Source organism: Kalmanozyma brasiliensis, assembly GCF_000497045.1.
Source record: "Kalmanozyma brasiliensis GHG001 unplaced genomic scaffold PSEUBRA_SCAF3, whole genome shotgun sequence".
Taxonomy (NCBI): domain Eukaryota; kingdom Fungi; phylum Basidiomycota; class Ustilaginomycetes; order Ustilaginales; genus Kalmanozyma; species Kalmanozyma brasiliensis.
In genome coordinates this window covers 2,135,489-2,158,833 of record NW_015961970.1, presented here as the reverse complement: position 1 = coordinate 2,158,833, position 23,345 = coordinate 2,135,489, and the positions used below count along the sequence as shown (strand labels likewise).

Sequence of the window (23,345 nt, the reverse complement as noted above, 5' to 3'; positions counted from 1 at the left end):
ATTATGTGTGTGTTCGTGTGACCATCGATCTTGAGAACTCGCCATAGGCCTCACACAGCACTCGAGTCGGGAAGCGGAAAGATCTGATGGCATTTCAGCTCGTCTCTGGCCATTCGCGCAGCTCGATCATGCTATCCGGTCCTCCAAACGCCAAAATGGGCAGGTGCGGGTGGAACGCCATGCTCCCCACTGCGGGGCTAAAACTACTTGGCTGAATCTCCGTCGCGGGTGGCAACAACGTATGCAACGGATTCGTCGGGTTCAACATCCCACTCCCCCCCGCACCGCCATTGCTCCCCGGCATCGCCTGGAAGCCGCTGCCAACGCCGTGGTGCGTCTCACCCGGATGGTGCAGATGATGCAAATGATGATGATGCGCCGCGCCGGCGTTGACCGCTTCCGGCGGATACAGCAGCGTGCTATGTCCCAGATGCTGGGTGGAACCCATGGGTGCAAAGTTGCGCACAATGGGCTTGCCCAGCGTCGAAAGCGTCTCGAGGTGCGTCAGCAGCACTGTCTGAGGTGACGCACTAGGACGAAGCGGCTTCGGTGCCGAACTGACAGCAAACAAGGGAATGCGCTCGTGAACCGCCATGCACGACATCTTGCCGCCCAACTTGGAACCTAGACTCAAGCGGGCGATGGACGAGCGAACGCGCATGTCCCACAGTCGCACCTCGCCATCGACGGACGCGGTGACGAGTTCGCGCGACCCGCGCTTTTGGAGGTGCACGTTCTGCACCCATGTCTGGTGCTCTTCCCACAGCCGGACGAGGCTGGCCTCCGGTGGATTGCGGCGGTCGTACACACCGACGGTACCGTCGCCAAAGCCCGCGACGAAGAGGTGCCCGAAATCCGACTCGGACGAGATCGAGGTGACGCAGCTCGAGGCGCGCGTAGGGATGTCGACGACGCACAGCTCGCGGTGTGCGTCCCAGACTCGAATCACGCGGCTGTCACCTCCCGCGAGCAGGTGGCCCGATCCTTGCAGCCAGTCGACCACAAGTCCACTCGGTCGCTTGCTCCGCACCAAGTCCGGAAGCGCCTGGAAACTCGATGCGAGCTCGGGACCGCGGAAGCCGGCTGTATGCGCAGGCGAGTCGTAGTGGCGGTAGATGCGCACGTTGCCCTCTGCCGAACCGACCAGCAGCATCGCGTCGCTGTCCTCGTTGATGAACAGCGCGGAAGTGATGTTGGTCCTCGCCGGATTGCCATTGGCGAACCGACTGAGCAGCCGCTTCTCTTCCCAGTCCCATACAGCTACCGTGTCCTGATCGCTCGCCGTCACAAGATGGTTCTCGTACTGGTGGAACAGCATCAGGTGCGGCACTGCGCCGTTGCGAATGTAGCCGCCGTGCTCGGTCCAGGCGGATTGCGCAGCGGCGTCGGCGATCTCGAGCGAGTGCTCGGTGAGCCGGCTGTTGCGCTGCTTCTTCCAGTGTTGCACATTGTACTTGATGCTGCCCGGCTCCTCGCTCTCCGCCTGCTTCATCTGCGGCTCGATGTAGTACTCGCTGCACCACGCAAAGAGGCGGCTCTTGAGCGGGAGTGTCTCGCGAAGCTCGTTGCCAGCGCCATTCGAGCCAACGGAGCCAGATGGCGTGCTGAGACCACTGCTGCCGGGAGTGGGGACAAAGCCCCATCGACTGGCTCGAGTCACTGCGGGTGACGATGCGGGCGTGTTCTGCGTAGAGCCATCCGCGCTCCCGGTGAAGCGCGACCGGAAGCGGTACATGTCCATAGCGATGAGACCGGCCAGTGCATCTCCGACCTTGACATGGTCCTCGACCGCGACATGCGGGTCGGTGTCCAGCTCATCCCCGTAGAAGCGCTGCTGATCAAGGGAACTCCCGTTGTGGTGCTCGGCGCTGCTGTCGTGCGCATTGCCGTTGCCGTTCGCAGACTGCTGCAATTGTGAGATGCCACTGGAGGAACTCGCGGTCTTTTTGCGATCGGCTCTTCCGTTGATGTACGACAGGCTTTCGGCGCTCTGCGAGCGGTTGCCGAGCTTCGATGTCGAGTTGAGCGGCGAAGAGGGCATCGATGCCGCGGAAGGCGCCTCCAATGAAGGAGTCGTAGCCCCACCTGCTCCACCCTTGATGAGGTAGGGGGAATTGTACTGAGCCGCGGCTGCTTTTGTGCCTGGGCTTCGACGTGGTGCTAGAACTGCTGGTCCTGGTGGTGGGATGCCCGATGGTCCTGCTTCTCCGTACAAAGGCCGACCCATGCTGTCGTGGTCCGATCCAACAGGCGATGCGGGTCGCGAATAGCCGAGCGTAGCAAACGTCTTAACTGCCTGGGCGAGCGTCGATGAGCGCTTGGGAGCTGCTTGCGACTGCGCCCGCACCATCTGTCCTGGTCGAGCCGGTCCTGAACCACCCGTGCCAAAGCCAGAAGGCGGGACATGAGCACCATTGAGTGCAGCAATCTGCGACGTCGACATCTCATCGATGGAGCCGGGTGTAGTCCCAGTAGATCGGGGTGTCAGTGGGAAATACCCCTCAAGCGCGGCATCGGTGCTGGTCGGTGTCGTGAATCGAGAAATGACCTCAGCCCCTCCAAAGCCTCTCAAGACGCTCTCACCAGCGCTGGAGACGTTGCTTTCGAGCAGCAGAGCAATGACGAAGTCGACCACCGTGCATGCTAGGTTGGCCACCTCGGGATTTGAGTCGACGCTGAGATCCAGGAGCGCCACAAAGATGGTCATAAACGCGGGGATGCTGGCGATATCCTCTTCTTCGATCTCTTGCTCGATCAGGAGCTTGGATGCGAGACGAGCAAGAAGCGCCTCCTCGTTTGCGAGTGCGCCTGCAGATCGTCCGGAAACGCTCTTGCTTGACGAGCCTCGGCCCAGGGAGGCCAGCGAGCCGCGTCGAGTGTCGCTGCCCGATGCCAGCCCTGCTTTTGTGCGTGAGTTCGACGCTTTTGCATCCTGTTGCGATGGAGGATTCTGCAAGCTGGATTCCCTCAGATAGTAGAGATAAGCAGCGAGAACGAAGAAGCCCTTGTACTCCGCCACGACTGGGCTGAGTGCAATGACGAGCTCCTTGCGAACTAGCGGACTGCAATCCCCCTTGGTCGTCAGCAAAGCAGTGGCGATGCCAATCTCGAGCCCCCGTTGCTTGGCTGGTGGAAGACCGGTGGCAGCGCCAGTGCCGGGGCAGAAGCGTCTTGGCGAGGCGGGTCGGTTGCTGTTGGGGACAGGGACTGGCTCGCCCCTCGTGTACGAGACAATGTCGACCTGGTCCTGGCTAGAACCGCTCGCACCGAGCAGTGTGCCGAGCGCGTGCAAAACCGCAGCTCGGACCTCGGGCGAGACGTCCCCGAGCATGCAACACAGCTTGCCGTGCGCATCGAGCGAGATGGCTCGCGCCTTGCCGGCCTCGTTATCGTCCCACAGCTGCGCCAGACAGAGTGCGCTCCACTGCCGCAGAAGGAAATCGTCGTCCTCGAGATGCTCCAGACACGAGTGCATCACGTCCGTCTCCAAGCATGCTGCTTGCCCTGCTGGGAAGTCCTGGCAGAAGACGGCCAGAATGAAAGCGCACATGGCTTGATGCTCCGAGACGTTGGGAATGGGGATGGACGGACCGCCACCGCCGGCGTTCTGGCCGACATTGTTGTTCTGGAAAGGACTGAGCACACCGGCAAAGTAGATGAAGCCATTGTCCCGCAGCAGGTCGTTCTGACAGCTGCGATCGACTGCCAAGATGCGCGCCCAGATGTAGATAAGCACGGGCTTGAGATCGGCGGCAGGGCTCTGCAGAAGCTTGAGCACGTAGGGGAAGATGCCGATGCTGAGCGCCATGTTGACTGCCCACGGGCCGAGGTCGAGGAATTGGCTGAGCAAGATGAGAGCGCGCAGACGATGCGCCTGCGATAGCAGCACCTGCAGAACGATGGGCAATTGGTCAGGGGGCTCGCGTACTGGGCTCACGTCTCCGTCGTCATCGAAGGCTTCTGGGTCCGCACCTGTTGCTGCGGACGATAAACCCGCTGATGGGTTGCCATGTGGCGTGATGGCGGCGTTGACGCGGCGTCTCCTGCCCTTCCGGCTGACACCTCCCTGCTGGAGCCACACCTCGAATGCCTTGAGCTGTTCGCTGAAGAACGTGCTGTGACGATACTCAAATGACGCCAGATGAGGCGGCACGGGTGGCCCACCCTCGGCCGCTTCGGCCTGCGCTCGCTCTTTGGCAAGCAACGCCGGAAGCTGAGCAAGGCACTGGTCGACGGCCAAGTCCCAGCTGTCCCAGAGCGGATGATTGTGTGTCGGCGGGAGCTTGGGATGGCTCATCGGTGTGCAGTGGTAGAAGCGCATGATTCGTTCCGCGAGGAGGAAGTTTCGGAGCAGCGCGGCTACCATGAGATCGTCACGGAAGAGACGACGGAAGATGGTGCGCGGCAGAACAGTCCATGCGATGGTGTCGGTGATGGCGGTGAAGATCCAGTTGAGTTCACCGAGCGGTGTCCGTCTATCCTGCAATCGACCGGGGATGTTCATGACCATGTCGACGTTGAGTTTGGAAGGCAGGGGATTCTGAAGCACGAACCAGCGGAGGGAGATCTCGATCGGAGAGGTGAGACAGCAGGTGAACAGATCAGCTGGCAGATCTGGGTTCATCGGTAGCACCTCGTCAGGACCGCAAGCGGCAAGGTGGATGGATTCGCGTAGTGGGAAGTGCGGTTCTTCCGTAAATGCGGGATCCGTGCCGGCCTTCTTGGCAGATGATGATGCCTCGGCATTTGTCTTGGAACGGTCGCGGTCGTTGGAACGCGTGTGGCCATCTCTGTCCCGTTGCGAGCGTGTGGCCTCCTCTTCTGCCTTTCTCTCTTGAAGACGTTTAAAGTTGACGACGACATTGCCAGCAGCACTGGCATCCCAGACGAAGATGCATGGGCTTCCGAGCCATGTGAGGAGGTCGTATAGTGTGACGGGAATGTACTGCGTGTACGCCTTGTTGAAGACCCAGATTTCGCCTCCTGGAGTCGGCTTGGGCACACCGTAGCCGTTGTAGTAGAACAGCACGCGTTCGTCCTTGGCTGCCCTTCGCAAAGTGGTGCAGAAGCGCCGTGTCTCTTCGACGATGGGATCGAGGTACTGCTTGTAACGTGTCTTGGTGCTGAGCGTCTCGAACTGCGCTTGCAGGTTGCGACCGATGGCTGGCAGTGCTTTTGATACTTCGAGCGAGCTTGGGTCCATCCAGCAGATGAGCTTGGAGCATGGATTGGTCTTGGAGACATCAGGAGGGTCGACGCCGATGTTGAGACACATGACGAGCGCAGCTGTGACGGTTCGTAGTCGCTCGCGCATTCGCCAGTCCGGAAGGTCCCTCTCGTCTCTAGGTTTGGGGTTGCCGTGGGTGATGTGTCGTTTGAGACCCCAGTGGAAGAAAGAGTGCTGGAGCATCCACTCGTTGACCTCTTCCACAAGAAGCGCACCGTGGCGCTTCCCGCTCGCTGTCGAGGCATCGTCCTCCTCCTCCGCTTGAGTGTCCGCATCCATTCCCGACGCGGCGCGAGGATTGTTCAATGAACCAAAATCATCGAGAAGATGATTGGCACAATGGGTGCTGCGTGTGAGGGTCCCCGAGTCCGACATCTGCGAGATGGTCTGCTTTTGCTTTTGCTGAGCGGAGCGAGATGAAGAGGCACGATTCGTGGCCTCGACCATGTAAGGGTGCGGCGCGGGCGAGGAGGACGAAGATGGCCGGCGCGCCTCGGGCGGCTCAAAGTGAGCAGCAAGGTGAGCCATGCTGACAACTGTCGAGAGGCCTATGTGTGCCCATCCGAGCAGCAGCAGAAGCTCGTAGTAGTAGGTATCAGACTGTGCTGTGGACGAGAAGGCGTCGCTGTAGGTGCGGAATGTCGTCACGAGAGAGTGTGGGGCGACCTCGTAGCTGTTGCGCTGGAAAAGCAGAGAGCCGGGCTGCAAGAAGCTGGTGGTTCTTGTCACGATGCAGACATCCGATTACGACCCTTGGCCCTGTCGTCAAAGATGCTGCGAAATCGTTGTTGTGGGTCAGAAGCTAAAGGAGAAGGAGGAAGGGTCCCTCTCGAGCGAGATTAGATTATTCCTGGCGGTACAGTTGACTAAAGCAGCGCAGCAGAGAGACGATGAGAAACGGGTCCGAGCGTGACTCTTTCCAGCAGCCTGTCTCTTTTTCATTTCACAAAGGGCAAAAAATATGAAAAAGGTCAAAGGCGCGTGGTGCTGGCCTGGCTCGATTTGAGCTTGTCAGATCGCTTGATCTCTTTGTTCAGCACCGTCGATCGTCTTTGCTCTTGATTCGAATGATGTTCTTTGCTGCTGACAGAAGAGGTCGCACACAATGCTGCAGGCGATGATCATGACAATGGAGAGTTCGTTGCGTTTCGAACATGTGTGAAAAGATCATGCTAAGTCGTTACAGATACTGTACAAGGAATATGCTGGGGGGTGTGCGGTGAAAATGCCTGTGCGAGAATGCAAGCTAGCGGAGGGAGAGATAGTATCGACCTCGACGCCGCCTTGATTTACAAAGCCTCGTCCTGCGCAAGGATGTTCTGGGGGATCCAGTTGAGGTTGTACGAAGTCTTGAACGACCACGGCCAGTTGTTTTCGGCAGCCCAGTTGAAGAAGATCCAGCCAGCGCCTCGGTCGTAGGCCACGGTCTGGGTCTCGAAGAACTGGCGGTTGAGCTTGGCCACGTCCGCAGCGGTGACAGTGGACGAGTATCCAGTGGGGCAGTCAGAACAGCTGATGGCCAGACTGAATTCGCCCGTGACAACCTGGCGGCCGAGGCTGCTGGTGGCGCTGGCAATGTCGTCCCCGTCCTGCTTGATCAAAGAAACGTGCTGCTGGAAGGAGAGGTTCTGGCGTGGCGAAAAGACGTGGTAGCGGTGCGTGTCGATCATGAAGGACGTGCCGGCGAGAGGACCGCTGCCGGACACGAAGGGACCCAAGTTGGTCAAGGGCGTCGCGAAACAGTCATGCAAGACAATCTGTGGCCTGGATGAGCCGCTGATGGCAGCATTGACACGGGCCGCAGCCGTCTGGTACACGCTGGCCACGTAATCGCCACCCAAGACGTTGCACAAGGGCTCATTGAGAATTTCGACGTACTTGACCGCACCACCGTACTTGCCGTCGTTGACGTATCGATTTACCATGGCCGTGAGCGCGTCGTAGAGGCGGTTCGCGTTGTCGGAGCTGCTGCCAAAGTTGATAGCACCAATGTGACCGCTGTTGTCGAAGCCGTTCTGGCTACCAGGTGCGGTGTGCATGTCGAGCATCACATCGAGACCGTACTGCGCTGCAAGCGAGACCGCCTGATCGATGTAAGGCAGTTCGGCTCCAGACAGGTAAGGTTCAGAGCTCGAGTTGGTGAAGGCCCAGTGGGGCACAGGGATACGAACAGTGTTGAGACCGAGGCTCTTGATTTGAGCAAAGTCCGACTCGACAATGAACGAAGACCAGTGCTGCTGCAGGATCTGCAAAGCCTTTGCGTTGTTGTTGATGGTCGTCATGAAGCCCCACTGGTCCTGGGGCAGAGAGGCGCCCGAGCCACCGGCCTGTTGCGCAGCCGAAAACACGCTCGGCGACAGGAAGTTTTCCAAGATGAACCAACCGCCCAGGTTGACACCTCGGATCTTGCCTGTGGAGGCGGCGAGCTTAGTCACTGGCGCTGTTGGAGAGAGGAGACTTGCGGTGGACGAGGAGGTAGTGGAGGCCTTGATGCTTGTGGTAGCCGCCTTGGAGGCTGTGGTAATGGGTGAGGTGGCTGCAGCAGCGACGGTGGCGAGCTTCAACGTGCTAGTGGGTTTCGAAGTTGTGGTGACAGGGCGTGTCGTCGAGACGGCTGACTTTGTGGCCTTGCCATTACCACCTCCAAGCCCGAGCCAGGGAAGAATGTTCAGCTGCGGCACTGGGGCTGCTTGTGTGGTCATAGGCAAGGCTGCAATAGCCAACAGAGCCCAGGCAAAGACCAGGACCAACAATGTGCGTGTCATCGTGATATTGTGTGTGGAAAGGGGGAAGGCAGACAGACGAAGAGGGACAGGAGTGGAGAGGCAAGCACAAAGCAAAGCCTTAGGGGGGATATAGACGAGGTGCTGGGGTGGGGGTCAGGAGGGGATAGGGAAGCAGAATGAGAGGAGGAGGAGGGTGGTGAGCAACGATGGGGACGAGGTGCGATTGAAGGCTGCTTATATGTAACTCAAGTTGTGGACCGATGGCGCTGTCGGACACGTCAGGCGTGAGCCGAACGTATGCGCTGTTCTGCCGACGTTGCCATATCGCGGCTAGCGGAGATGGGCGAGAGGAGAGTGTTGTTGGGCATGCTGTCCAACAGCAGGCAGGCAAGCAACAGCGAACCTTCTCACTATCACATCGCAGCAGAGATCTAAGGGGAAATGTGGCTCCGTCAGCGGCTCAACCGCCACGAGCGGAGCTTGAGGATCTATCGCGTCGGTGGTACTGGGTCTGACGCTGCTTGGGTACGGGATAGATTGTTGCCGTTGCCGTTGTCGTCGTCGCCGTCGAAGAGCAGAGGCGGGTAAAGCTGGACGAGCTGCAGGTCTTGGTCGGGACGCGTTCTCGGAACATTTCATAGGGAGAAGAAGAAGAAAGACGGTTCCGGTGACGTTAGATGAGCCGTGCCGCTCATAACACTGTCTCAGTTGGTTATCGCTGTTGCTGCTACTGCTGCTACTAGCCGTGGCGGCCGTTGCATCGCGATCAAAAGCCACGGCCAAGGCATGGGAAAGTAATGCCCGCCTTGGACTCCGCAGCGCTTAAGGTGCAGCTATCTCTGATGGCGACAAGGAGCCAAGAGTGGGTTTCTGCCACCCTTTATTTTGGAGAGCGGAGTATCAAAATATGGTCAGACAAATTTCTAGACATTTCGAGCCGTTTGTCTCCAGACGGGCCCACAACCGCAAGCAGCAAGCAGCCGTGGATGCTGTCTGCCTGTCTGCCTGTCTGTCTGCAGTGCTGATCCCTCAATGCATTCAGAGGGCTAATGCAATGCATCCGCCCTCTTTCGCGCCCCGTCCGCCTTCGCTTGGGTGCCAAACGTGACAGGTGCAATCTCGATTTGCCCTGTCTCTTGGACCCTTTGCTCTCGTCATTCTTCGCTTTGGCACGCAAAAGTGCTTGCGGAGTTTGAGACTGGGCGAAACCTGTCCATGGGAAAGGTTCGACTGGAGCGAATGGATCGGTACCTTTTCCCATGCAAACGTTCCTCCTGCACTGTACATGTTTCGAATGGGTGCAAAGAAGCTCCGTGTCAGCCACGATTCGTTCGTCGTGCAGCTCACGGATATCATGGAACGAAAGCGGTGTACAGATGGGCTCAGTAAGACGGATGGTGACAGATGGCGGCAGTTCATGTGTGCCATGCAGAAATGCAGCCGCAGCGCAGACGCACAAAGGCTCGCGATTTAAAGTCCAAGGTGCGATACGCAACGATGCGAGGGTGCTAGGGCAAGGATGAGCCAAAGGGGAGCCGAGCAGGGTCCTCGGTTGATGGGAGAAGGAGCATGAGGTGGTCGATCGGAAAGTAAGCTGAGCAGCCGCGGCGACTGATGGAGCCTCCTGATGTCACCAAGTCACGAGTTGAGGTACAAGCCACCGTTCCCGTTCGCCTGACGGTGGACGGTGGCAAGGAGAGCAAGATTGAGGCTAACGGCCAATGCTTCTACGGTCTAAGTCACTCGGTTAGATTGATAGTCAAGCAACAACGTCCAGACTTTCGCTTAATGGCAATGGACCTTGAGATTGAGATCCGAGACGTCACCAAGTCGTAGCGCGAGAACGTGGATGGAGTCATGCCTTCGCTAGTCACTTTCGATGCTCATGCCTGCGGCTCGCCTAGCCAGACTGAAGCCCGAAAACTCGGTCTTAAGTCATAAGCGGCATCTTCGCACTGGATAGACATTTCTAGCTTCCCGTGTCTGAAGGCAAGGGGCCGGGACCACCCATCGAAGCTCCCTTGACTGATACAGCCTACGACAGCCTGCTTGGAACTTGTAGCTCACCAGCCGGCGTATGACGCATTTGTCGCCTCAATGACAGCGTAAAGTGCGGATCCACTGCAAATGCCGCGAATGCCACTCTTTTTTAGCTATGTCACTGGTCTCATCCCCAAGAGCCAAGCGATTCCCAGGCTCATTTCGTTCTCCGATCCAAATCCAATTGGTTTCTCTTGACCCTGTTGTTGGGTAAATAAGGTGTCACGACTTGATTGGTGGTGTTCGTGATGGACGATGACGATGGCTGCCAGGAACATTCGAGGCACGAACAAAAGGGGGGGATGTGGATGCAAGCCATGCATCTGTGGGGACTTGCCCTGATCTTGAACAGTCATTCTCGGGCAGGCTCGGGTGGTGGACGAAGCATAAGCGAGGGAGTGGCTTTGCCGCCTCGCTCGATCTTTTACCCGCTTGATTGCCACGCTTTCAGCTGTCAAGGAGGCTTTGCCGAGGTACGAGCCGAGCACGGCATGTGGTGAGCGCGGCATAAAACCATGTTGAAGATCGCAGATTGCATGAGTTGGACTGTGTTATCAACCGCACACAACACAATGCGGAAGAAAGGGAGGGTCTCAGTGACTGTGAGACGGGCCAAAGGTAAGCGAGCGAGCCTGGGCAGCGGCAGATGGTGTTGCGCGCGTCTGATCGGAGCTAGCAGAGACAGAGACACATCTCAGCGCCACACCCTCTCGAGCTAAAATCTTGCAGCTCAATCCTTCCCAAAGCGATCTTCAATGCCATCCAACTTGAAATTCGATCGAGTATTCAATTTTGTTAGACCGAGGTCATGACACGCTTCTGGTGAAATAATAGATGTAAAGATCAAAGCTGTTAGACCTTGAGAACAGCATGATTTGATTTCCTAGCGCGCCTTCTTTTGCCGCTTCAACGGATGAAGGCGGCGAATGCTGGACTTTGAAATTGCCAATTTGATTTGTATGCTTCAATTACAATCGTTTGAAAGAGGTTGAAGTGAAAAAACCTTAAAAAATGGCATGCCTCTATATCGGCGCGTGGTCTAGATCTTTGCTAGATTCAGGAGGAGCAGCAGCTGCCACAGTCAAAAGAGAGAGAGAGAGAAGCAGGCTTGCCACCGTGTGTCGAGTGTCAAGGGTGCAGTCTCGTGTGGGTGTGTGGCGTAGCAAGCCCAACGCTCATCTCGCCAACTCTCTTTCTGGTTGCTGATCATCGCGACATCAACACCATCGCTTCCAGCATCTTTCTCGCACCACCATCTACGCCCTCCTACCACCCTCATCTCATCTAGTCAGCATTACAAGCACCTACCCTCATCCCTGCATCTCGTCAAATCATCCCCAGCTCGCTCAGCATTCATTCATCGACGCACACCGGTCCATCTCATCCACCAGCATCGCAGCTTTCCTCTCCTTCGACGGAAGCCGCGCTTCCTCTTGCTTTCGTCTTTCTCACCTTCAAACGAGCATTCTCTCCGAGATTCGTGCTTTCCGCGTGAGCTCGGCTTTCAACGCCAGAACTTTCACCTTCTTCTTCTTCAACAACACGAGCATTGCTTGCTCGGCGCTTTAGCTCCTGCAGCTCTAGCATCTACTGCGTTGAATGCTGTCTTGCTCTTCCTAGCTTCCAGCCTCGCGCCTTTGGTATCTCGGTGTTTTAGCTGACCGATCGATACGAGACACGACAAGTTCGTTCGTCTCTCACCTCCCCACCATCCTGCATCTGCTCTTCTCCAATCGCAACCCAGCATCATGCAGATCAAACTGTTCTCCAACATCCCGCAAGATGTCGCCGATGACGCCGTCCAAGTGATCACTCAGGCGCACCAGCAGCTACCAGCTCAATCGCCGTCAGCAATTGCCCACAAGCCCTCTGTCGACCTTGCAGTTCCAGCCGCGCCCTCGCATCCCCTCGACGATCAACAGCACACCGGCCTCATGACCATCGACATTGAAGAGACCAACCGCAAATATGCATCGGCCTCGCCATGTTCAGCAGCACTCAAGCGCCTTGCTGCTGATTCCGACGAATCGGGCTCCAACACCGATGGCACCACTTCGCTTCCTTCCACCGAGCCTTCCACCACTCCCGATGAAGCCGGAAGCAGCAGCGGTGGCTCTGGCTCCGGGCGAGACGGCCGAAAACAGAGCAAGCGCGCCCGCACTGGCTCTTTTGGACTTTCCTCGCGCCCTGATGCTTTCTCTCTGCCCCGTTCGGCTCATGCTCAGGCTCGTCACCCGCTCGGCATCAAGCCCCTTGGGAATGCCTACTTCTCGGATCGCAACGATCGTTCCTCTTCTCTCGGTCTGTTCGCTGGCTTCGAGGACGACTCTCTCTTAAGCTTCCTCTCCAGCTTTGCCGACGATCCGGCCACCTTGGCCAAGCTCGAAGCCGTCAGCCACGGCATGTACACCTACATCAACGCTACCAACTCCATCTGGCGTGAAGCTTTCCTTCTCAGCTTCAATGGCAAAATGAAGCGCTGGTGCGGAAGCTGGAAGCGCACCTTCATATGGCACCACAAGATGCAACGTGTCGTCCTCGATGACAAGACTAAGGATTCCATGGACGGGGGTCATTTTGCACTTCTTGACCCACCAGCGCCTCGTATCCAATCACCTTACCTCTTTTCGGATACGCTCTACCATCCTTTCCGTCTGGCCATGGCTCCGCTTGAGCATCTTGTTGCACCGGCATGCCGTGTGTACACCGCCATCACCAAGATCGATCTCGCCGAGCCTGGATCGATAGCCATGTTCAAGGAGCAGTATGCATACGCCAACAAGCCCGCCATCGTTCAGAATGCCATGCCATCCAAGGACTGGCCTTGTCGCGAATGGTCCCTTGACAAGCTCTCGCAACGATGGCCCAATCGCTTCTTCCAGTGCGAGGCGGTGCGATCGCGCCTGCCATCTTACTTCAGCTACTCGCGAGGCATGCAGCACCTGCAGGAGCAGACTTGGCCGCGCATGATCGAGGAAGAAGGCGATTCTCGAGGCGCCGCGCAACGCCGCTCAGCCTCGCTCACCGCGTCTGACGTGGGCACACCGTCCGACGAAAGCGGTCCGCGCGACAAGTCCGTCATGCCTCTCTACGACACGCCCTACACCATCTCGCGTGTCGGTCCACACCTCTTCTCGGCCAGTGCCGACGACGGCGACTCCACCTTTGACCCGTACGCCGTCCCCGACGAGTCGCCCTTCTACCTGTTCGACGCCTCGTTCGCCGACGATCCACACGCCTCCCTCGAATGGCGAGTGCCCAAATTCTTCCAGCAGATCTCCACCACCTCCGCAGACGCCGCGTCGCAGTACGACATGTCTGCGGTGCGCTCCGATCTCTTCTCCCTCCTCGGCCTGTTGCGACCGGATCACCGGTGGATCATCGCTGGACCCGCGCGCAGCGGTAGTGGGTGGCACAAGGACCCCAACGGCACCTCTGCGTGGAACGCCGTGCTCAACGGACGCAAAGCATGGATGATGCTTCCGCCGCACGTCTGTCCACCTGGCGTCTACGTCAGTGACGACGAAGCCGAAGTCACAGCTCCGCTGAGTATCGCCGAATGGCTGCTTGAGTTTGCCCAAGAGACGCGAAGATTGTACGGCCCCGAGGCGGCTCGCCCGGAGGACAGGCTGCTCGTCGAGGGCGTCTGCGAGGAGGGCGAGGTGCTGTATGTGCCCAGTGGCTGGTGGCACCTCGTCATCAATCTCGAGGAGTCGGTGGCGCTGACGCAGAACTTTGTCTCACCTGCAGAGCTCGGGATCGTGTTGGACTTTATGAAGAACAAGCCGGATCAGCTGTCCGGCTTCAAGCGCAGCCAGCAGGTCGAGGGCGGATCGACACTGGCACCGGGCAGACAGGCCGCTTCGATCGCATCCACTGCAGCGCTCAAGCCCGCCGAAGAGGACGAGGAGGAGTGCGACGGCGCAGGCTTCAACGTCTTTGAGCTCTTCTGCGATCGTTTGGGTCGATTCGACAAGGAGCTCCTGGAGACGAGTCTCAAGCAGGTCGAGGAGCTGGAGGCTACCCGACGTGCTACCTGCGCGCTGCTGAGACCCGCGCCCAAAGTCAGGAAGACCAATACGGGCCCGACGTGGTGGGAGAAGCTCAAGCAGGACGAGACCGCAGCTCTGCCCACCGAGTCCGCATCTGACCCAGAAGCCACAGCTTCGGCAGGCTTCTCCTTCTCGAACCAGCTCTCGTCCGAGCTCGAGCTGGACGACGTCCCCTGGTGATCCACCCCGACCTTCATCCTTTGCATTGGCCTTCGTAGCACCTTCACCCCTCATCATTTGGTTTGGTCACCAAGCTGTATCCTTCTCATCCTTTCTTTTGCATGGTTCACAATTCACAACGGTCTCGCTACTCACACACACACGCTTGTGCAAAGTTGGAACGTGTGAGCCACCATGCATTGCAGTTCCTTGACCATCGCTGATGATGCCACTTCCACGAGTCGACCAGCCCGCATCCATCTCCTTCTTTTCCAGCTGACTGCGCCTCAATCTCCGAAAAGCAGCTCCAAATTCTGCATCGTCTCGCTCTCCCCTTTCCCTTCGTCCCTTCCCTGCTTGAGCGCATGCTTGATGAGCATATCCTTGCGTTTCTGAATCAACAGAATTCGATTCTCGATCGAATCTTTCACCAGATACCTGAACACGCTAACCTCGCGCGTCTGGCCCAAGCGATGCACTCGATCAATGGCTTGGTTCTCGATGGACGAGTTCCACCAGAAGTCGAGGAGCCAGATCTTGTTCGCTGCCGTCAAGTTGAGCCCTACCCCACCGGCTTTGAGCGAGATCAAAAACAGCAGTGTCTCATCCGCCGGCGTCGACGACGATTGGAATTCCACCAGCAGCTTCTCGCGCACCTTTTGGGGTGTCGACCCGTCGAGTCGGAGAAAGCGGAAGCGGTATCGTGAAAGAACCGGCTCGAGAAGGTCGAGGAACGAGGTGAACTGCGAGAATATCACCCCCTTGAACGGACCTTCTGTAGCACGGATGGCGTTGAGGTGGTTGAGAAGCGCAGTGACTTTGGTCGAGGAGCGCAGGTTGTTCCGCACATAGATGGTTGAGGGGACTCCACCGCCCACGTTGATGGCAGGGGAGGTGGGTGTACCCGGCGGAGTGGCGGGTCGCGTGCGAATGGCCTCGATCAGATCGCCCTCGTCTACAGGGCCCACTCGGCAGGTAGGACACGCACCCTCCTCACCCCGCTCCTTACACTGGCGCAGGTAGTCCACCAGACACGTCTTGCATGCGCTGTGCATGCACCGCGGAAGATAGCAGGGCGAAATTTGCGGGTCTTCGAAGCAGATCGGGCACTCCGTCTCCGTCGAGGTCGAGGGGGACGAGCCGTGCATCTCGCGGATTAGACGGTCGACGGTCTGCTTCGAATAGTTCGCGGTCGAGTCATCGCCATCGCCGCCGCTGGTAGACGATTGGAACTGCGCCACGAGGTCGCGCAGGTCATCGGTGCCGGGCGTGCTGTCGTCCGCAGCATCGTCGTCGATGGCAAACTCGGCCGCGTCAGGATCGTCCACGTCTTGAGGCGCAGCGTCGGCGTCACCTCCTTTGCTGGCAGCACTCGGAGCATCGCCCTTCTTGCCCTTCGACTTGTTCGCCTTCAGCACCAGCGCAGGATGGCACACCGCCTGCCTGAGTCGCATCAGCACACTGAAGATAACCGAAAAGTTCCTCGTCACCGTCCCGTTCGCCTTCATGTGCGCGAACTGGAGGTACGCCCTCTTGTACACGTTGTCGTAGATCTTTCTCTCCAGCTCTGTGAACTCGAGTTCCCGCACCTCGATCTTCTTAGCGGGCAGCTGGACGATGGGTTTGCCATCCTTGTCCTTCATCCTCTTCTCCCTGCGTAAGAGCACGGACTCGAGGATGACCTGCACCACGTCGAGCGCTTTGGTCGATCGGGCTTGAAACGGCTTGCACACGAAGCTGTTGAAGAAGCTGAAGTCGCCCCACGGCTTCACCCGCAGGAACTTCAACAGGCTGAACAGGTCCGTGAGGCGATTGATGATGGGTGTGCCCGTCAAGGCCCATCGACGTCGCGAGACGAGGTCGCAGCACGCACGAGCGTTCATGGTGGAGCGGTTCTTGATGTTGTGTGCCTCGTCGAGGATGATGCGTAGCCAGTCGATACAGTAGAGCGGGGCCGTGGTGGAGAGGTGCCGGTTAGAGGCGCCACCTGTGTCGAGGAAACGACGGTACTCAGTGACCAGCGTGCCGTACGATGTGATAACCACGTCAACCTTGCCAGATTCGAGTTGAGCCAGCAGATCGCCCTTCGTGTCGGCGTAGTAGAGAACGGGCGTGATGGAGCCAGGCGCGGACGCGCGGATGAGCTCGTCCCGCCATTGACCGATCAGAGACATGGGCGCGACAACGAGAGAGGCTTTGCCTTTCGAGACCGAAGCTTTGAGCAGGGCTTTGCGCTGGTCGACGCTGGAGGTTGAGGCTGCAAAAGCGGACGCGAGCGATGTCTGCTTCGCTGAGCCTTTCCGTTTCGTGCCGTCCTCGCCCAGGTCCATGGCATCGTCGTCGACCTCACTCTCCTCACCCGGATCTGAGGTGCGGTTAGCGTGGAGCAGACTAGCTACCATGATCGTCTTGCCCAGACCCATTTCGTCGGCTAAGATGCCGCCACGCGAGCCTTTGCTCGCGCGCTGGAAGTCAAGGCTGAGGTCGCCCGTATACGGGTTGAAGTAGAACATGCGCGTCGCGCTGAGCACCAAACGCTCGTTTGCTTCAGGATTGTCGTAGTCGAGCGGAAACTCGTACTCTTCCCACAGAGGATGAAGCGAGAGGCTGCGTTCGCCAGAGCTGCCGTTCTGCTGCGTCGAGCCGTTCTCTTGGCTGGACGGCGATTGCCCTGGAGCTTTTTCCATGTTCTTCATCCAGCCCAACGCCTGCTTCTGGTACGGCCGCAAGGTGAGGAGGAACGATTCGGGCGGTTCGACTTCTGGCAAGTGAGCATCGTTGGCCTGAGCTTTGCGGTAGACCTCGTCAAGCTGGTTCAGGTTGAGCTCCGTGCCGTCGTTCTCTTCTGTCTCGGCATCTCCATCCGTCTGCTGCTGTGCTTTTTGCAGCTGGTCGGCGATTCCGTCTTCTTCCACGCCATTTGTATCACCGTCGATATCGATGGCGGCCGATGCGGCACCACCAGCTGCGGGCGGGGCCTCCGTCTTTGAACCCGTTGTCATCGCGGCATCACCTCCAACTTGTTTGATTGACGCTTCGATATCTCCTCCAAACTGATCGAGCATCGCCTCGCTCGAGAAGTCGTCCGTCGCCTTGTGCGATTTTAATATCGAGTTGCTGAGGCTCGGCTTGAGGTCGCAGACACGAAAGATGCGAAGCAGACTGATCTTTCGCTCCCGCAGTGTCTTTTCCAGGTCCGACTCGGCTGTCTCGGGCCGCAGACCGTCGTTCTGTTCGTCGAGCTCGCGATTTCCAAGCAAAGTCAGGAAGAAGGCATCGAATTTGATGTACGCCTTTACCTGCAGGATGATATCGCACCCAACAGTGAGCGACGATGGGCAGTCGACAACCACGCCCTCGAAGTCAGCGATACCCGTGTCGATAAGCTTAGACATCCACGTAGCTACCTCGAGAGGCAGGCGACCGACTTCGAATCCGCGCATGTTGCTGAAGCGCACAATGAAGTCTTCCTTCTCCTTCGACTTTTGCTTGGAGCCGAAGAAGCTGCCAGATCCCGCAGAGGCAGATCCGCCAAAATTGAGCGTCGACTGCTTGCCCTTTTTGATGCCGCCATTTGTCAGCTTGGACGCTGGTTTACTGGTTTCAGGAGCCGGCTGCTTCTTGCGGGGACGGAAGATTCGAACTGCATCGCCCGGCTTGACATAAGACGAACCCTTCGACAACGACCAGGCGGAAAGGACGAATGTGCCGAGGAAGCGTCGGTCGAACGCATCGTGACGGAGACGCGGGTCTGGTGTGGGAGAGCGTCGACGAGGCGGACTCTTGCTCTGCACGCTGATGGCAGGAGATGGAGACGATCGCTTGAGCTTCTTAGCGTGCCCGTTCACGGCTTGTGTGCTGTCGGATTGCGGTGAACGCTTCCGCGCTGGCGGTACGGGAGACGAAGATCGATCAGGTGCTTGAGAGCTTGGCAAGAACTCTTCGTCCTCGCTTGCCACCTTCGCGCGGGCTGCTGGCTTCACCTCCTGGGGCGCTTGGGTGGAGAAGAAGTCGTCTCCCTCGTCAACGTCTCCGGCCCATTCCGCAACGTCGTCGTCCTCATCAGCCAGGAAGAGCGGCTTAGCTTTCTCTACGGCTGCTCGCCGAGGCTGTTGCCTTCTTACGGGTGATTCTTCCGCAGCAGCGGCAGCGCTCGTTGACGCTACAATGGTGAAATCGTCCGGGCTGCCTTCGTCATGATTCACGCCTGACCCATTTTGCTCGCCGTCCTGCTCCGGTTCTCGTTTCCCGTCCAGTGGTCTTGTCTCGGGAGGGGTTGCTTGATCATCACCTCGCTTCAACTGTGACCCTGCTTTGATTGGCGAAGATGACGTAGCCGACGGTGAAGAAGCAAAGAAGTCGCGAGACGGCTGAGACTGCGGATCCGCACTCGACTGCGTTGTCATGGCCGTCGTACCGAACCTGATCTGAGATCAGAGAATGGCCATTCGTTCGACGCTTCCCGCGATGGCTGATGTATCGTGGAAAGACAGCTTGGTTAGGGTGTATGCGGTCGAAGGTGCAGGGTGTTCCTTGCCACTCTGAAACTCAGCCGAAAAGTGTTCTTCTCAGGCTGACTGTTCCAACACGCGACCCGCGTAAATTGAGAGGCACGCGGCTGATTAGCAGCAACCAGATCGGTCGATTCATCCTTCTGGATCAGCCGATCTGCCAGCCCAAGAAGAAGAAAAATTCGTGGTCGGTGCGCAGCGCTGTGAAACGCAGGAAGAAATTTGGTCAACTGCACGCCCAAGCACGTTTTGCCGCTCACCGTGCAACGCACAAAGTGACGTCGCCCACCATCAACCTCAACACCATCTCCACCAACCCACAGAGAATAGATCTTCACAATGGCAGGCGGAAACTTCGAACTGGTTGCGCTCGGCAACCCTCTGCTCGACATGCAGATCCGCAACGGCGAGAAGATGCTCGAGAAGTACAACCTCAAGCCCAACGATGCCGTGCTCGCGGACGAGAAGCAGCTCGCCATCTACCAGGACATTGTCGACAACTACGATGTCACCTACGTTGCTGGTGGTGCGGCCCAGAACGCTGCTCGCTGCGCGCAGTACGTGCTTCCGGCCAACTCGACTGCCTACCTCGGCTGTGTCGGCAAGGATGACCTGGCCAAGCAGCTGCAGGCGGCCAACGACAAGGAGGGTCTCAAGAGCATCTACCAGTTCAGCGAGGACCAGCCCACTGGCTCGTGTGCCGTCGTCATCACCGGCCACAACCGATCGCTCTGCACCAACCTCGGCGCGGCTGAGAAGTTCAGCAAGTCACACCTCGAGACCGAGGAGGCGCAGAAGGCTATCAAGAACGCCAAGATCTTCTACCTCGGCGGTTTCTTCCTCACACACGGTGTTGAGTCGGCCCTCGTCCTCGCCGAGGAGGCCAAGAGCCGCGATGTCTCGTTCACCATGAACCTTTCCGCTCCCTTCATCCCCCAATTCTTCACCTCGCAGGTCGACAGTGTCGTTCCTTACGCTGACGTCATCTTCGGCAACGAGACCGAGGCCGAGGCGTGGGCCGCCGCACACAAGCTCGAGTCCAAGGACCTCAAGACCATCGCCCAGGCCATCGCCGACTTTGAGTCCAAGACCTCCAAGGCCGAGAAGCGCGTGGTGATCATCACCCAGGGTGCTCAGCCCACCATCCTCGCCAAGAAGGGGGAGAAGGAGCAGTTCGTCCACGAGACGCCCAAGATCAACCCTGCGGACATTGTCGACACCAACGGTGCCGGTGACGCTTTTGCTGGTGGTGTCGTCGGTGCGCTCGTGCTCGGCAAGAGCGTCGACGAGGCCATCGACGTCGGCCACAAGCTCGGCGGCATGTGCATCGGTCAGGTCGGCCCCATCCTCAAGTTCCCCAAGGAGAACGTCCTCTAAATGGATCGAACAGCTCGTCTCTCGTATAGTCTCAACACAGCGAACATTGTCTTGGTCTCAAAATCGCATTCTCGGGTGCTCAACATACCCCTCCCATTCCATCCAGGCGTCTGTAATACAATACTCATACACATGCAGCCAGTGTGTCAGAGAGAAGCGAAGATTCCGACAGACGTCTCTGCGGTCTCTGCGAGGAACAAGTTCAGGCCGGGCGAGAGACGCCCTGGAAGAAACGGGCGGTCCACACAAATCGAATACAGTGAGCTGCTGAGAGGGACCACGCATGCACACGCAGGCCGTGCGCAGCCGAACTGTCCATGATTTAGCAGACACACTGTAGCTCAAAAGCAGAACGGCCAGCTTCCGCATCAATGCGACTTCTGTCGGTGAGCGGAGCACCATTGTGAGCCAGAGAGACGGGTCTAGCCACTCACATCCACACTCACACAGACGCGCGTGCACTCAGACACAGCAAGCAAGCGGATCGGCGGGCGGCCGGCTTGCGCTCAGCAGGCCGACTAACTTAGCTCGCTACGCCAACTCGCGTTGGCGGGCTCACCTGACCGTCTCTGTGTGGCTCTGACAGTGGCCCTCGGAAACCAACGAGACCGTTCCCGCACAGCGCGCGATCTTCACCTGCAGTCTGTGCCAGGCCGTGCTGAAGTCCGCAAACACGCGTTAGCCGGCTCACACAACCCTGTTTGGATGAGTCTCACTGTCACGCAGGCGACGTTCGCAGGCAGGGATTGGCCGCCGCAGACGGACGCAGCGAGTGCATAGAACAGGCGGCACCGGCGGTGTGCACGTAATGCTGCCTGTCTTGCAGCCCGCAGAGACGCGCTGGCGGGCACACACAAAAGCTTTGTGCGACTCTCACAAAACAATGAGGCCTTTCCGCATGGCGCACAATGCTCGACGGGACAGTCTGTGCTCAGTAGGCCCGCTGTGACGCAGTCCGCGCTGGCTCACCTATGCGTGTGTGGGTGATTCTCGCTAACAAGGGTGAGCTGCCCACGGGAGCGATCGCAATCGAGAGCGCACACAGGGTTCGCGGGGAAGCGGAAACCCTGTCTTTGTTCTCAACACGCTGTCCGTCTTGCAGTCCGCGGGAACGCTCTGCCAAGCGTCTTTGTGCCACTCGCACACACACTCGCATGCAAACTCTCAGAGCACATTGAAGCCTGTCCGCACAAAGCGCACTCTCTGACGGGCCGGGCCACACGCAGACGCATTCTCGGGTTGGGGAAAATAGTTCGGGACCTAAAAAATTACAACACCACCACCACCCAAGAAATCATACGAGCTAGCATTGTCCGTTGGCTACACCTTCGATCAGCATCCAGTGAGCCTGTTCTTTGGCCACTTGCGCTTGGAGTCTGTATAGCGAGTATAGTTTTCGTTGTGATAGAGATCTGGATGGTTTGCGATGTACTGGGCGGTTGGATGGTCAGCAGGATCGCAGGAGATGCGATCTGTCTGGCCGTCCAGCTGATACACGCGGACGTAGTCGACCGACATGATGGCGGGGAACTGAACGCCGCCCGCGCCGAAGTTGACACGCTGGAAGGTGGGAGACATGCCAAGGTTCATGATGATGGACATGGGCTCGACCGAGATGGTGCGGATGCCAATGTCCATGGGAGGGTTTGCGGGCATGGCCTTGCCGTTGACCGACCACGAGGGCTTGCCGCCGACATACCAGGTGATGGAACCACCTCCGTTCTCATTCCAGTCTGGCTGGTACTCCACGCCATAGGTGACGTACGCATTGGAACTGTCAACGTAGCCAGTGTCGGGAATCTGCGTAAGCGAAGAGACAGCTTCCTGGTAGACGTTGCCCTTGTATGAGTTGATGACGGTCACGTCGTCATCGTAGATCTTGACAGCAGCCGACGTGTTGACCCACTCGTAGCTCAAGTCGAACGGTGCGACTTGGTAGGACTGCGAAGCATAGCCGTGCGACACGCCCTGGTGGTTCTGAATCTGGGCTTCGAGGATATCGAGCTCTGGCGACGAACGGGCGACATTGACGTTGGGACCGGGGTGATCCTCGCCTGGGCAGGTGCAGGCAGGAGATCGCATGCCCGACAAAAGCGAGACTTGTCCGCCGACCGAATAGGTACCTTTCGAGTTGATGGCGCCGTCGGGACCCGTGCCGTTGACCCAGGTCTGGTTCTGTAAGATGCCCGCGTCACAGCTGGCGTACGAGTAGGGCCACATGCCGTCAGTGGAACCAGGGTATCCGGGACGGCCCAAGTTGCCCATCAACCAGAGACCAGGCCAGTAGCCAGAGGTCGATGGCGAACCGGGCATGCGCATCGAGAACTCAATGTAGCCACCCTGGAAGCAGAACTTGTTCCAAGACTGGAGCATGCCCGACTGGAAGTTGAGATTGTGCGTGGTCTTCTGGGTCATGGTGATAGTGAGAGCGCCACCAGTGGTGTTGACCGCATCGGGCGAATACCATTCGTAGTCACCCGTGACGCCGTAATAGAGATCGATGGCCTCCCAGAACGGGTCATCACCGGGCCAGAAGGTGCGACCTTCCTTCTCGAACTCGTCGGAGAAGACAAGGTGGTACGACTTGCCGTCAGCCGCCGAAGTGCGGGTGTAAGCAGACTGCGGCGTGTCCGAGTCGACAAGACTGAAGAGGGGGAGATCGGGGACCTGACCAGAGCCGTTGGTGCCGCCGATGTTGAAGCCGTTTTGAGCAGCCTTGTTACGGGCCTTCTCGAAGTGCGAGATGATAGGGTAACCAGCGAAGAGAGCGACGAGGCCAGTGACGAGAAAGAAGAGGGTGGCGACATTGGCAATACCGCGCCAGGACATGGCATGCGAATGCGACTCCTTCTTCCAGTCATGCATGTCATCGTCGTCTTCGGGACCGTTGAAGAGGGGCTGGCCAGCACCGCCGCCTGTAGCGTACTTGTAGTCTGAGGCGGAGGCTGAGCCGGATGATGCGAAAGTGTTGGCGCGCGAGCTGGCCATGGAAGGACGGCCGCTCTGCTGATTGTTGCGTGCGCGGTAGCCAGTGGTTGGCAAGAGACGCTGCTGATGGGTGTTGGAGGAGGCGTCGGCGCTTGAGAAGGAGCCGGACGTGTTCTGGCTTGGGGCCGCACCACGCGGACCAGGACGACCAGCGGCTGGCGGTGTGTATGAGACTTGCTTGTAGGAAGGCATGGCGCCTCGTGGCTGCGGCTGTGATCCTGGGACGCTGCGATAGGGGCCGCTCTGTCGGCTCATTGTGTGGGAC

The 23,345-nt window shown here is 58.4% G+C and overlaps 6 protein-coding genes across 6 annotated transcripts; 2 read left to right on the top strand and 4 right to left on the bottom strand.

Moving 5' to 3' along the window:
- Positions 1-94: 94 nt before the first annotated feature.
- PSEUBRA_004649 (Armadillo-type fold) lies at positions 95-5,755 on the bottom strand (the record flags this gene model as incomplete). The annotated part of the gene is made up of 1 exon (XM_059465348.1): positions 95-5,755. The coding sequence occupies one exon, from the start codon at positions 5,753-5,755 to the stop codon at positions 95-97; it is 5,661 nt and encodes a 1,886-aa protein (XP_059320577.1).
- A 761-nt stretch (positions 5,756-6,516) lies between these two features.
- PSEUBRA_004648 (Glycoside hydrolase, family 5) lies at positions 6,517-7,992 on the bottom strand (the record flags this gene model as incomplete). The annotated part of the gene is made up of 1 exon (XM_016438170.2): positions 6,517-7,992. One exon carries the CDS (start codon positions 7,990-7,992, stop codon positions 6,517-6,519), a length of 1,476 nt encoding a protein of 491 aa, XP_016291715.2.
- Positions 7,993-11,741: 3,749 nt separating this feature from the next.
- On the top strand, positions 11,742-14,225 carry PSEUBRA_004647 (JmjC; the record flags this gene model as incomplete). The annotated part of the gene is made up of 1 exon (XM_059465347.1): positions 11,742-14,225. One exon carries the CDS (start codon positions 11,742-11,744, stop codon positions 14,223-14,225), a length of 2,484 nt encoding a protein of 827 aa, XP_059320576.1.
- A 266-nt stretch (positions 14,226-14,491) lies between these two features.
- On the bottom strand, positions 14,492-18,610 carry PSEUBRA_004646 (SNF2-related; the record flags this gene model as incomplete). Its single annotated transcript, XM_016438167.2, has 1 exon — positions 14,492-18,610. One exon carries the CDS (start codon positions 18,608-18,610, stop codon positions 14,492-14,494), a length of 4,119 nt encoding a protein of 1,372 aa, XP_016291713.2.
- A 444-nt stretch (positions 18,611-19,054) lies between these two features.
- Positions 19,055-20,092, top strand: PSEUBRA_004645 (Carbohydrate kinase PfkB; the record flags this gene model as incomplete). Its single annotated transcript, XM_016438180.1, has 1 exon — positions 19,055-20,092. The coding sequence occupies one exon, from the start codon at positions 19,055-19,057 to the stop codon at positions 20,090-20,092; it is 1,038 nt and encodes a 345-aa protein (XP_016291712.1).
- Positions 20,093-21,424: 1,332 nt separating this feature from the next.
- Positions 21,425-23,335, bottom strand: PSEUBRA_004644 (Beta-glucan synthesis-associated, SKN1; the record flags this gene model as incomplete). Its single annotated transcript, XM_016438159.2, has 1 exon — positions 21,425-23,335. One exon carries the CDS (start codon positions 23,333-23,335, stop codon positions 21,425-21,427), a length of 1,911 nt encoding a protein of 636 aa, XP_016291711.2.
- Between the last annotated feature and the right edge of the window lie 10 nt (positions 23,336-23,345).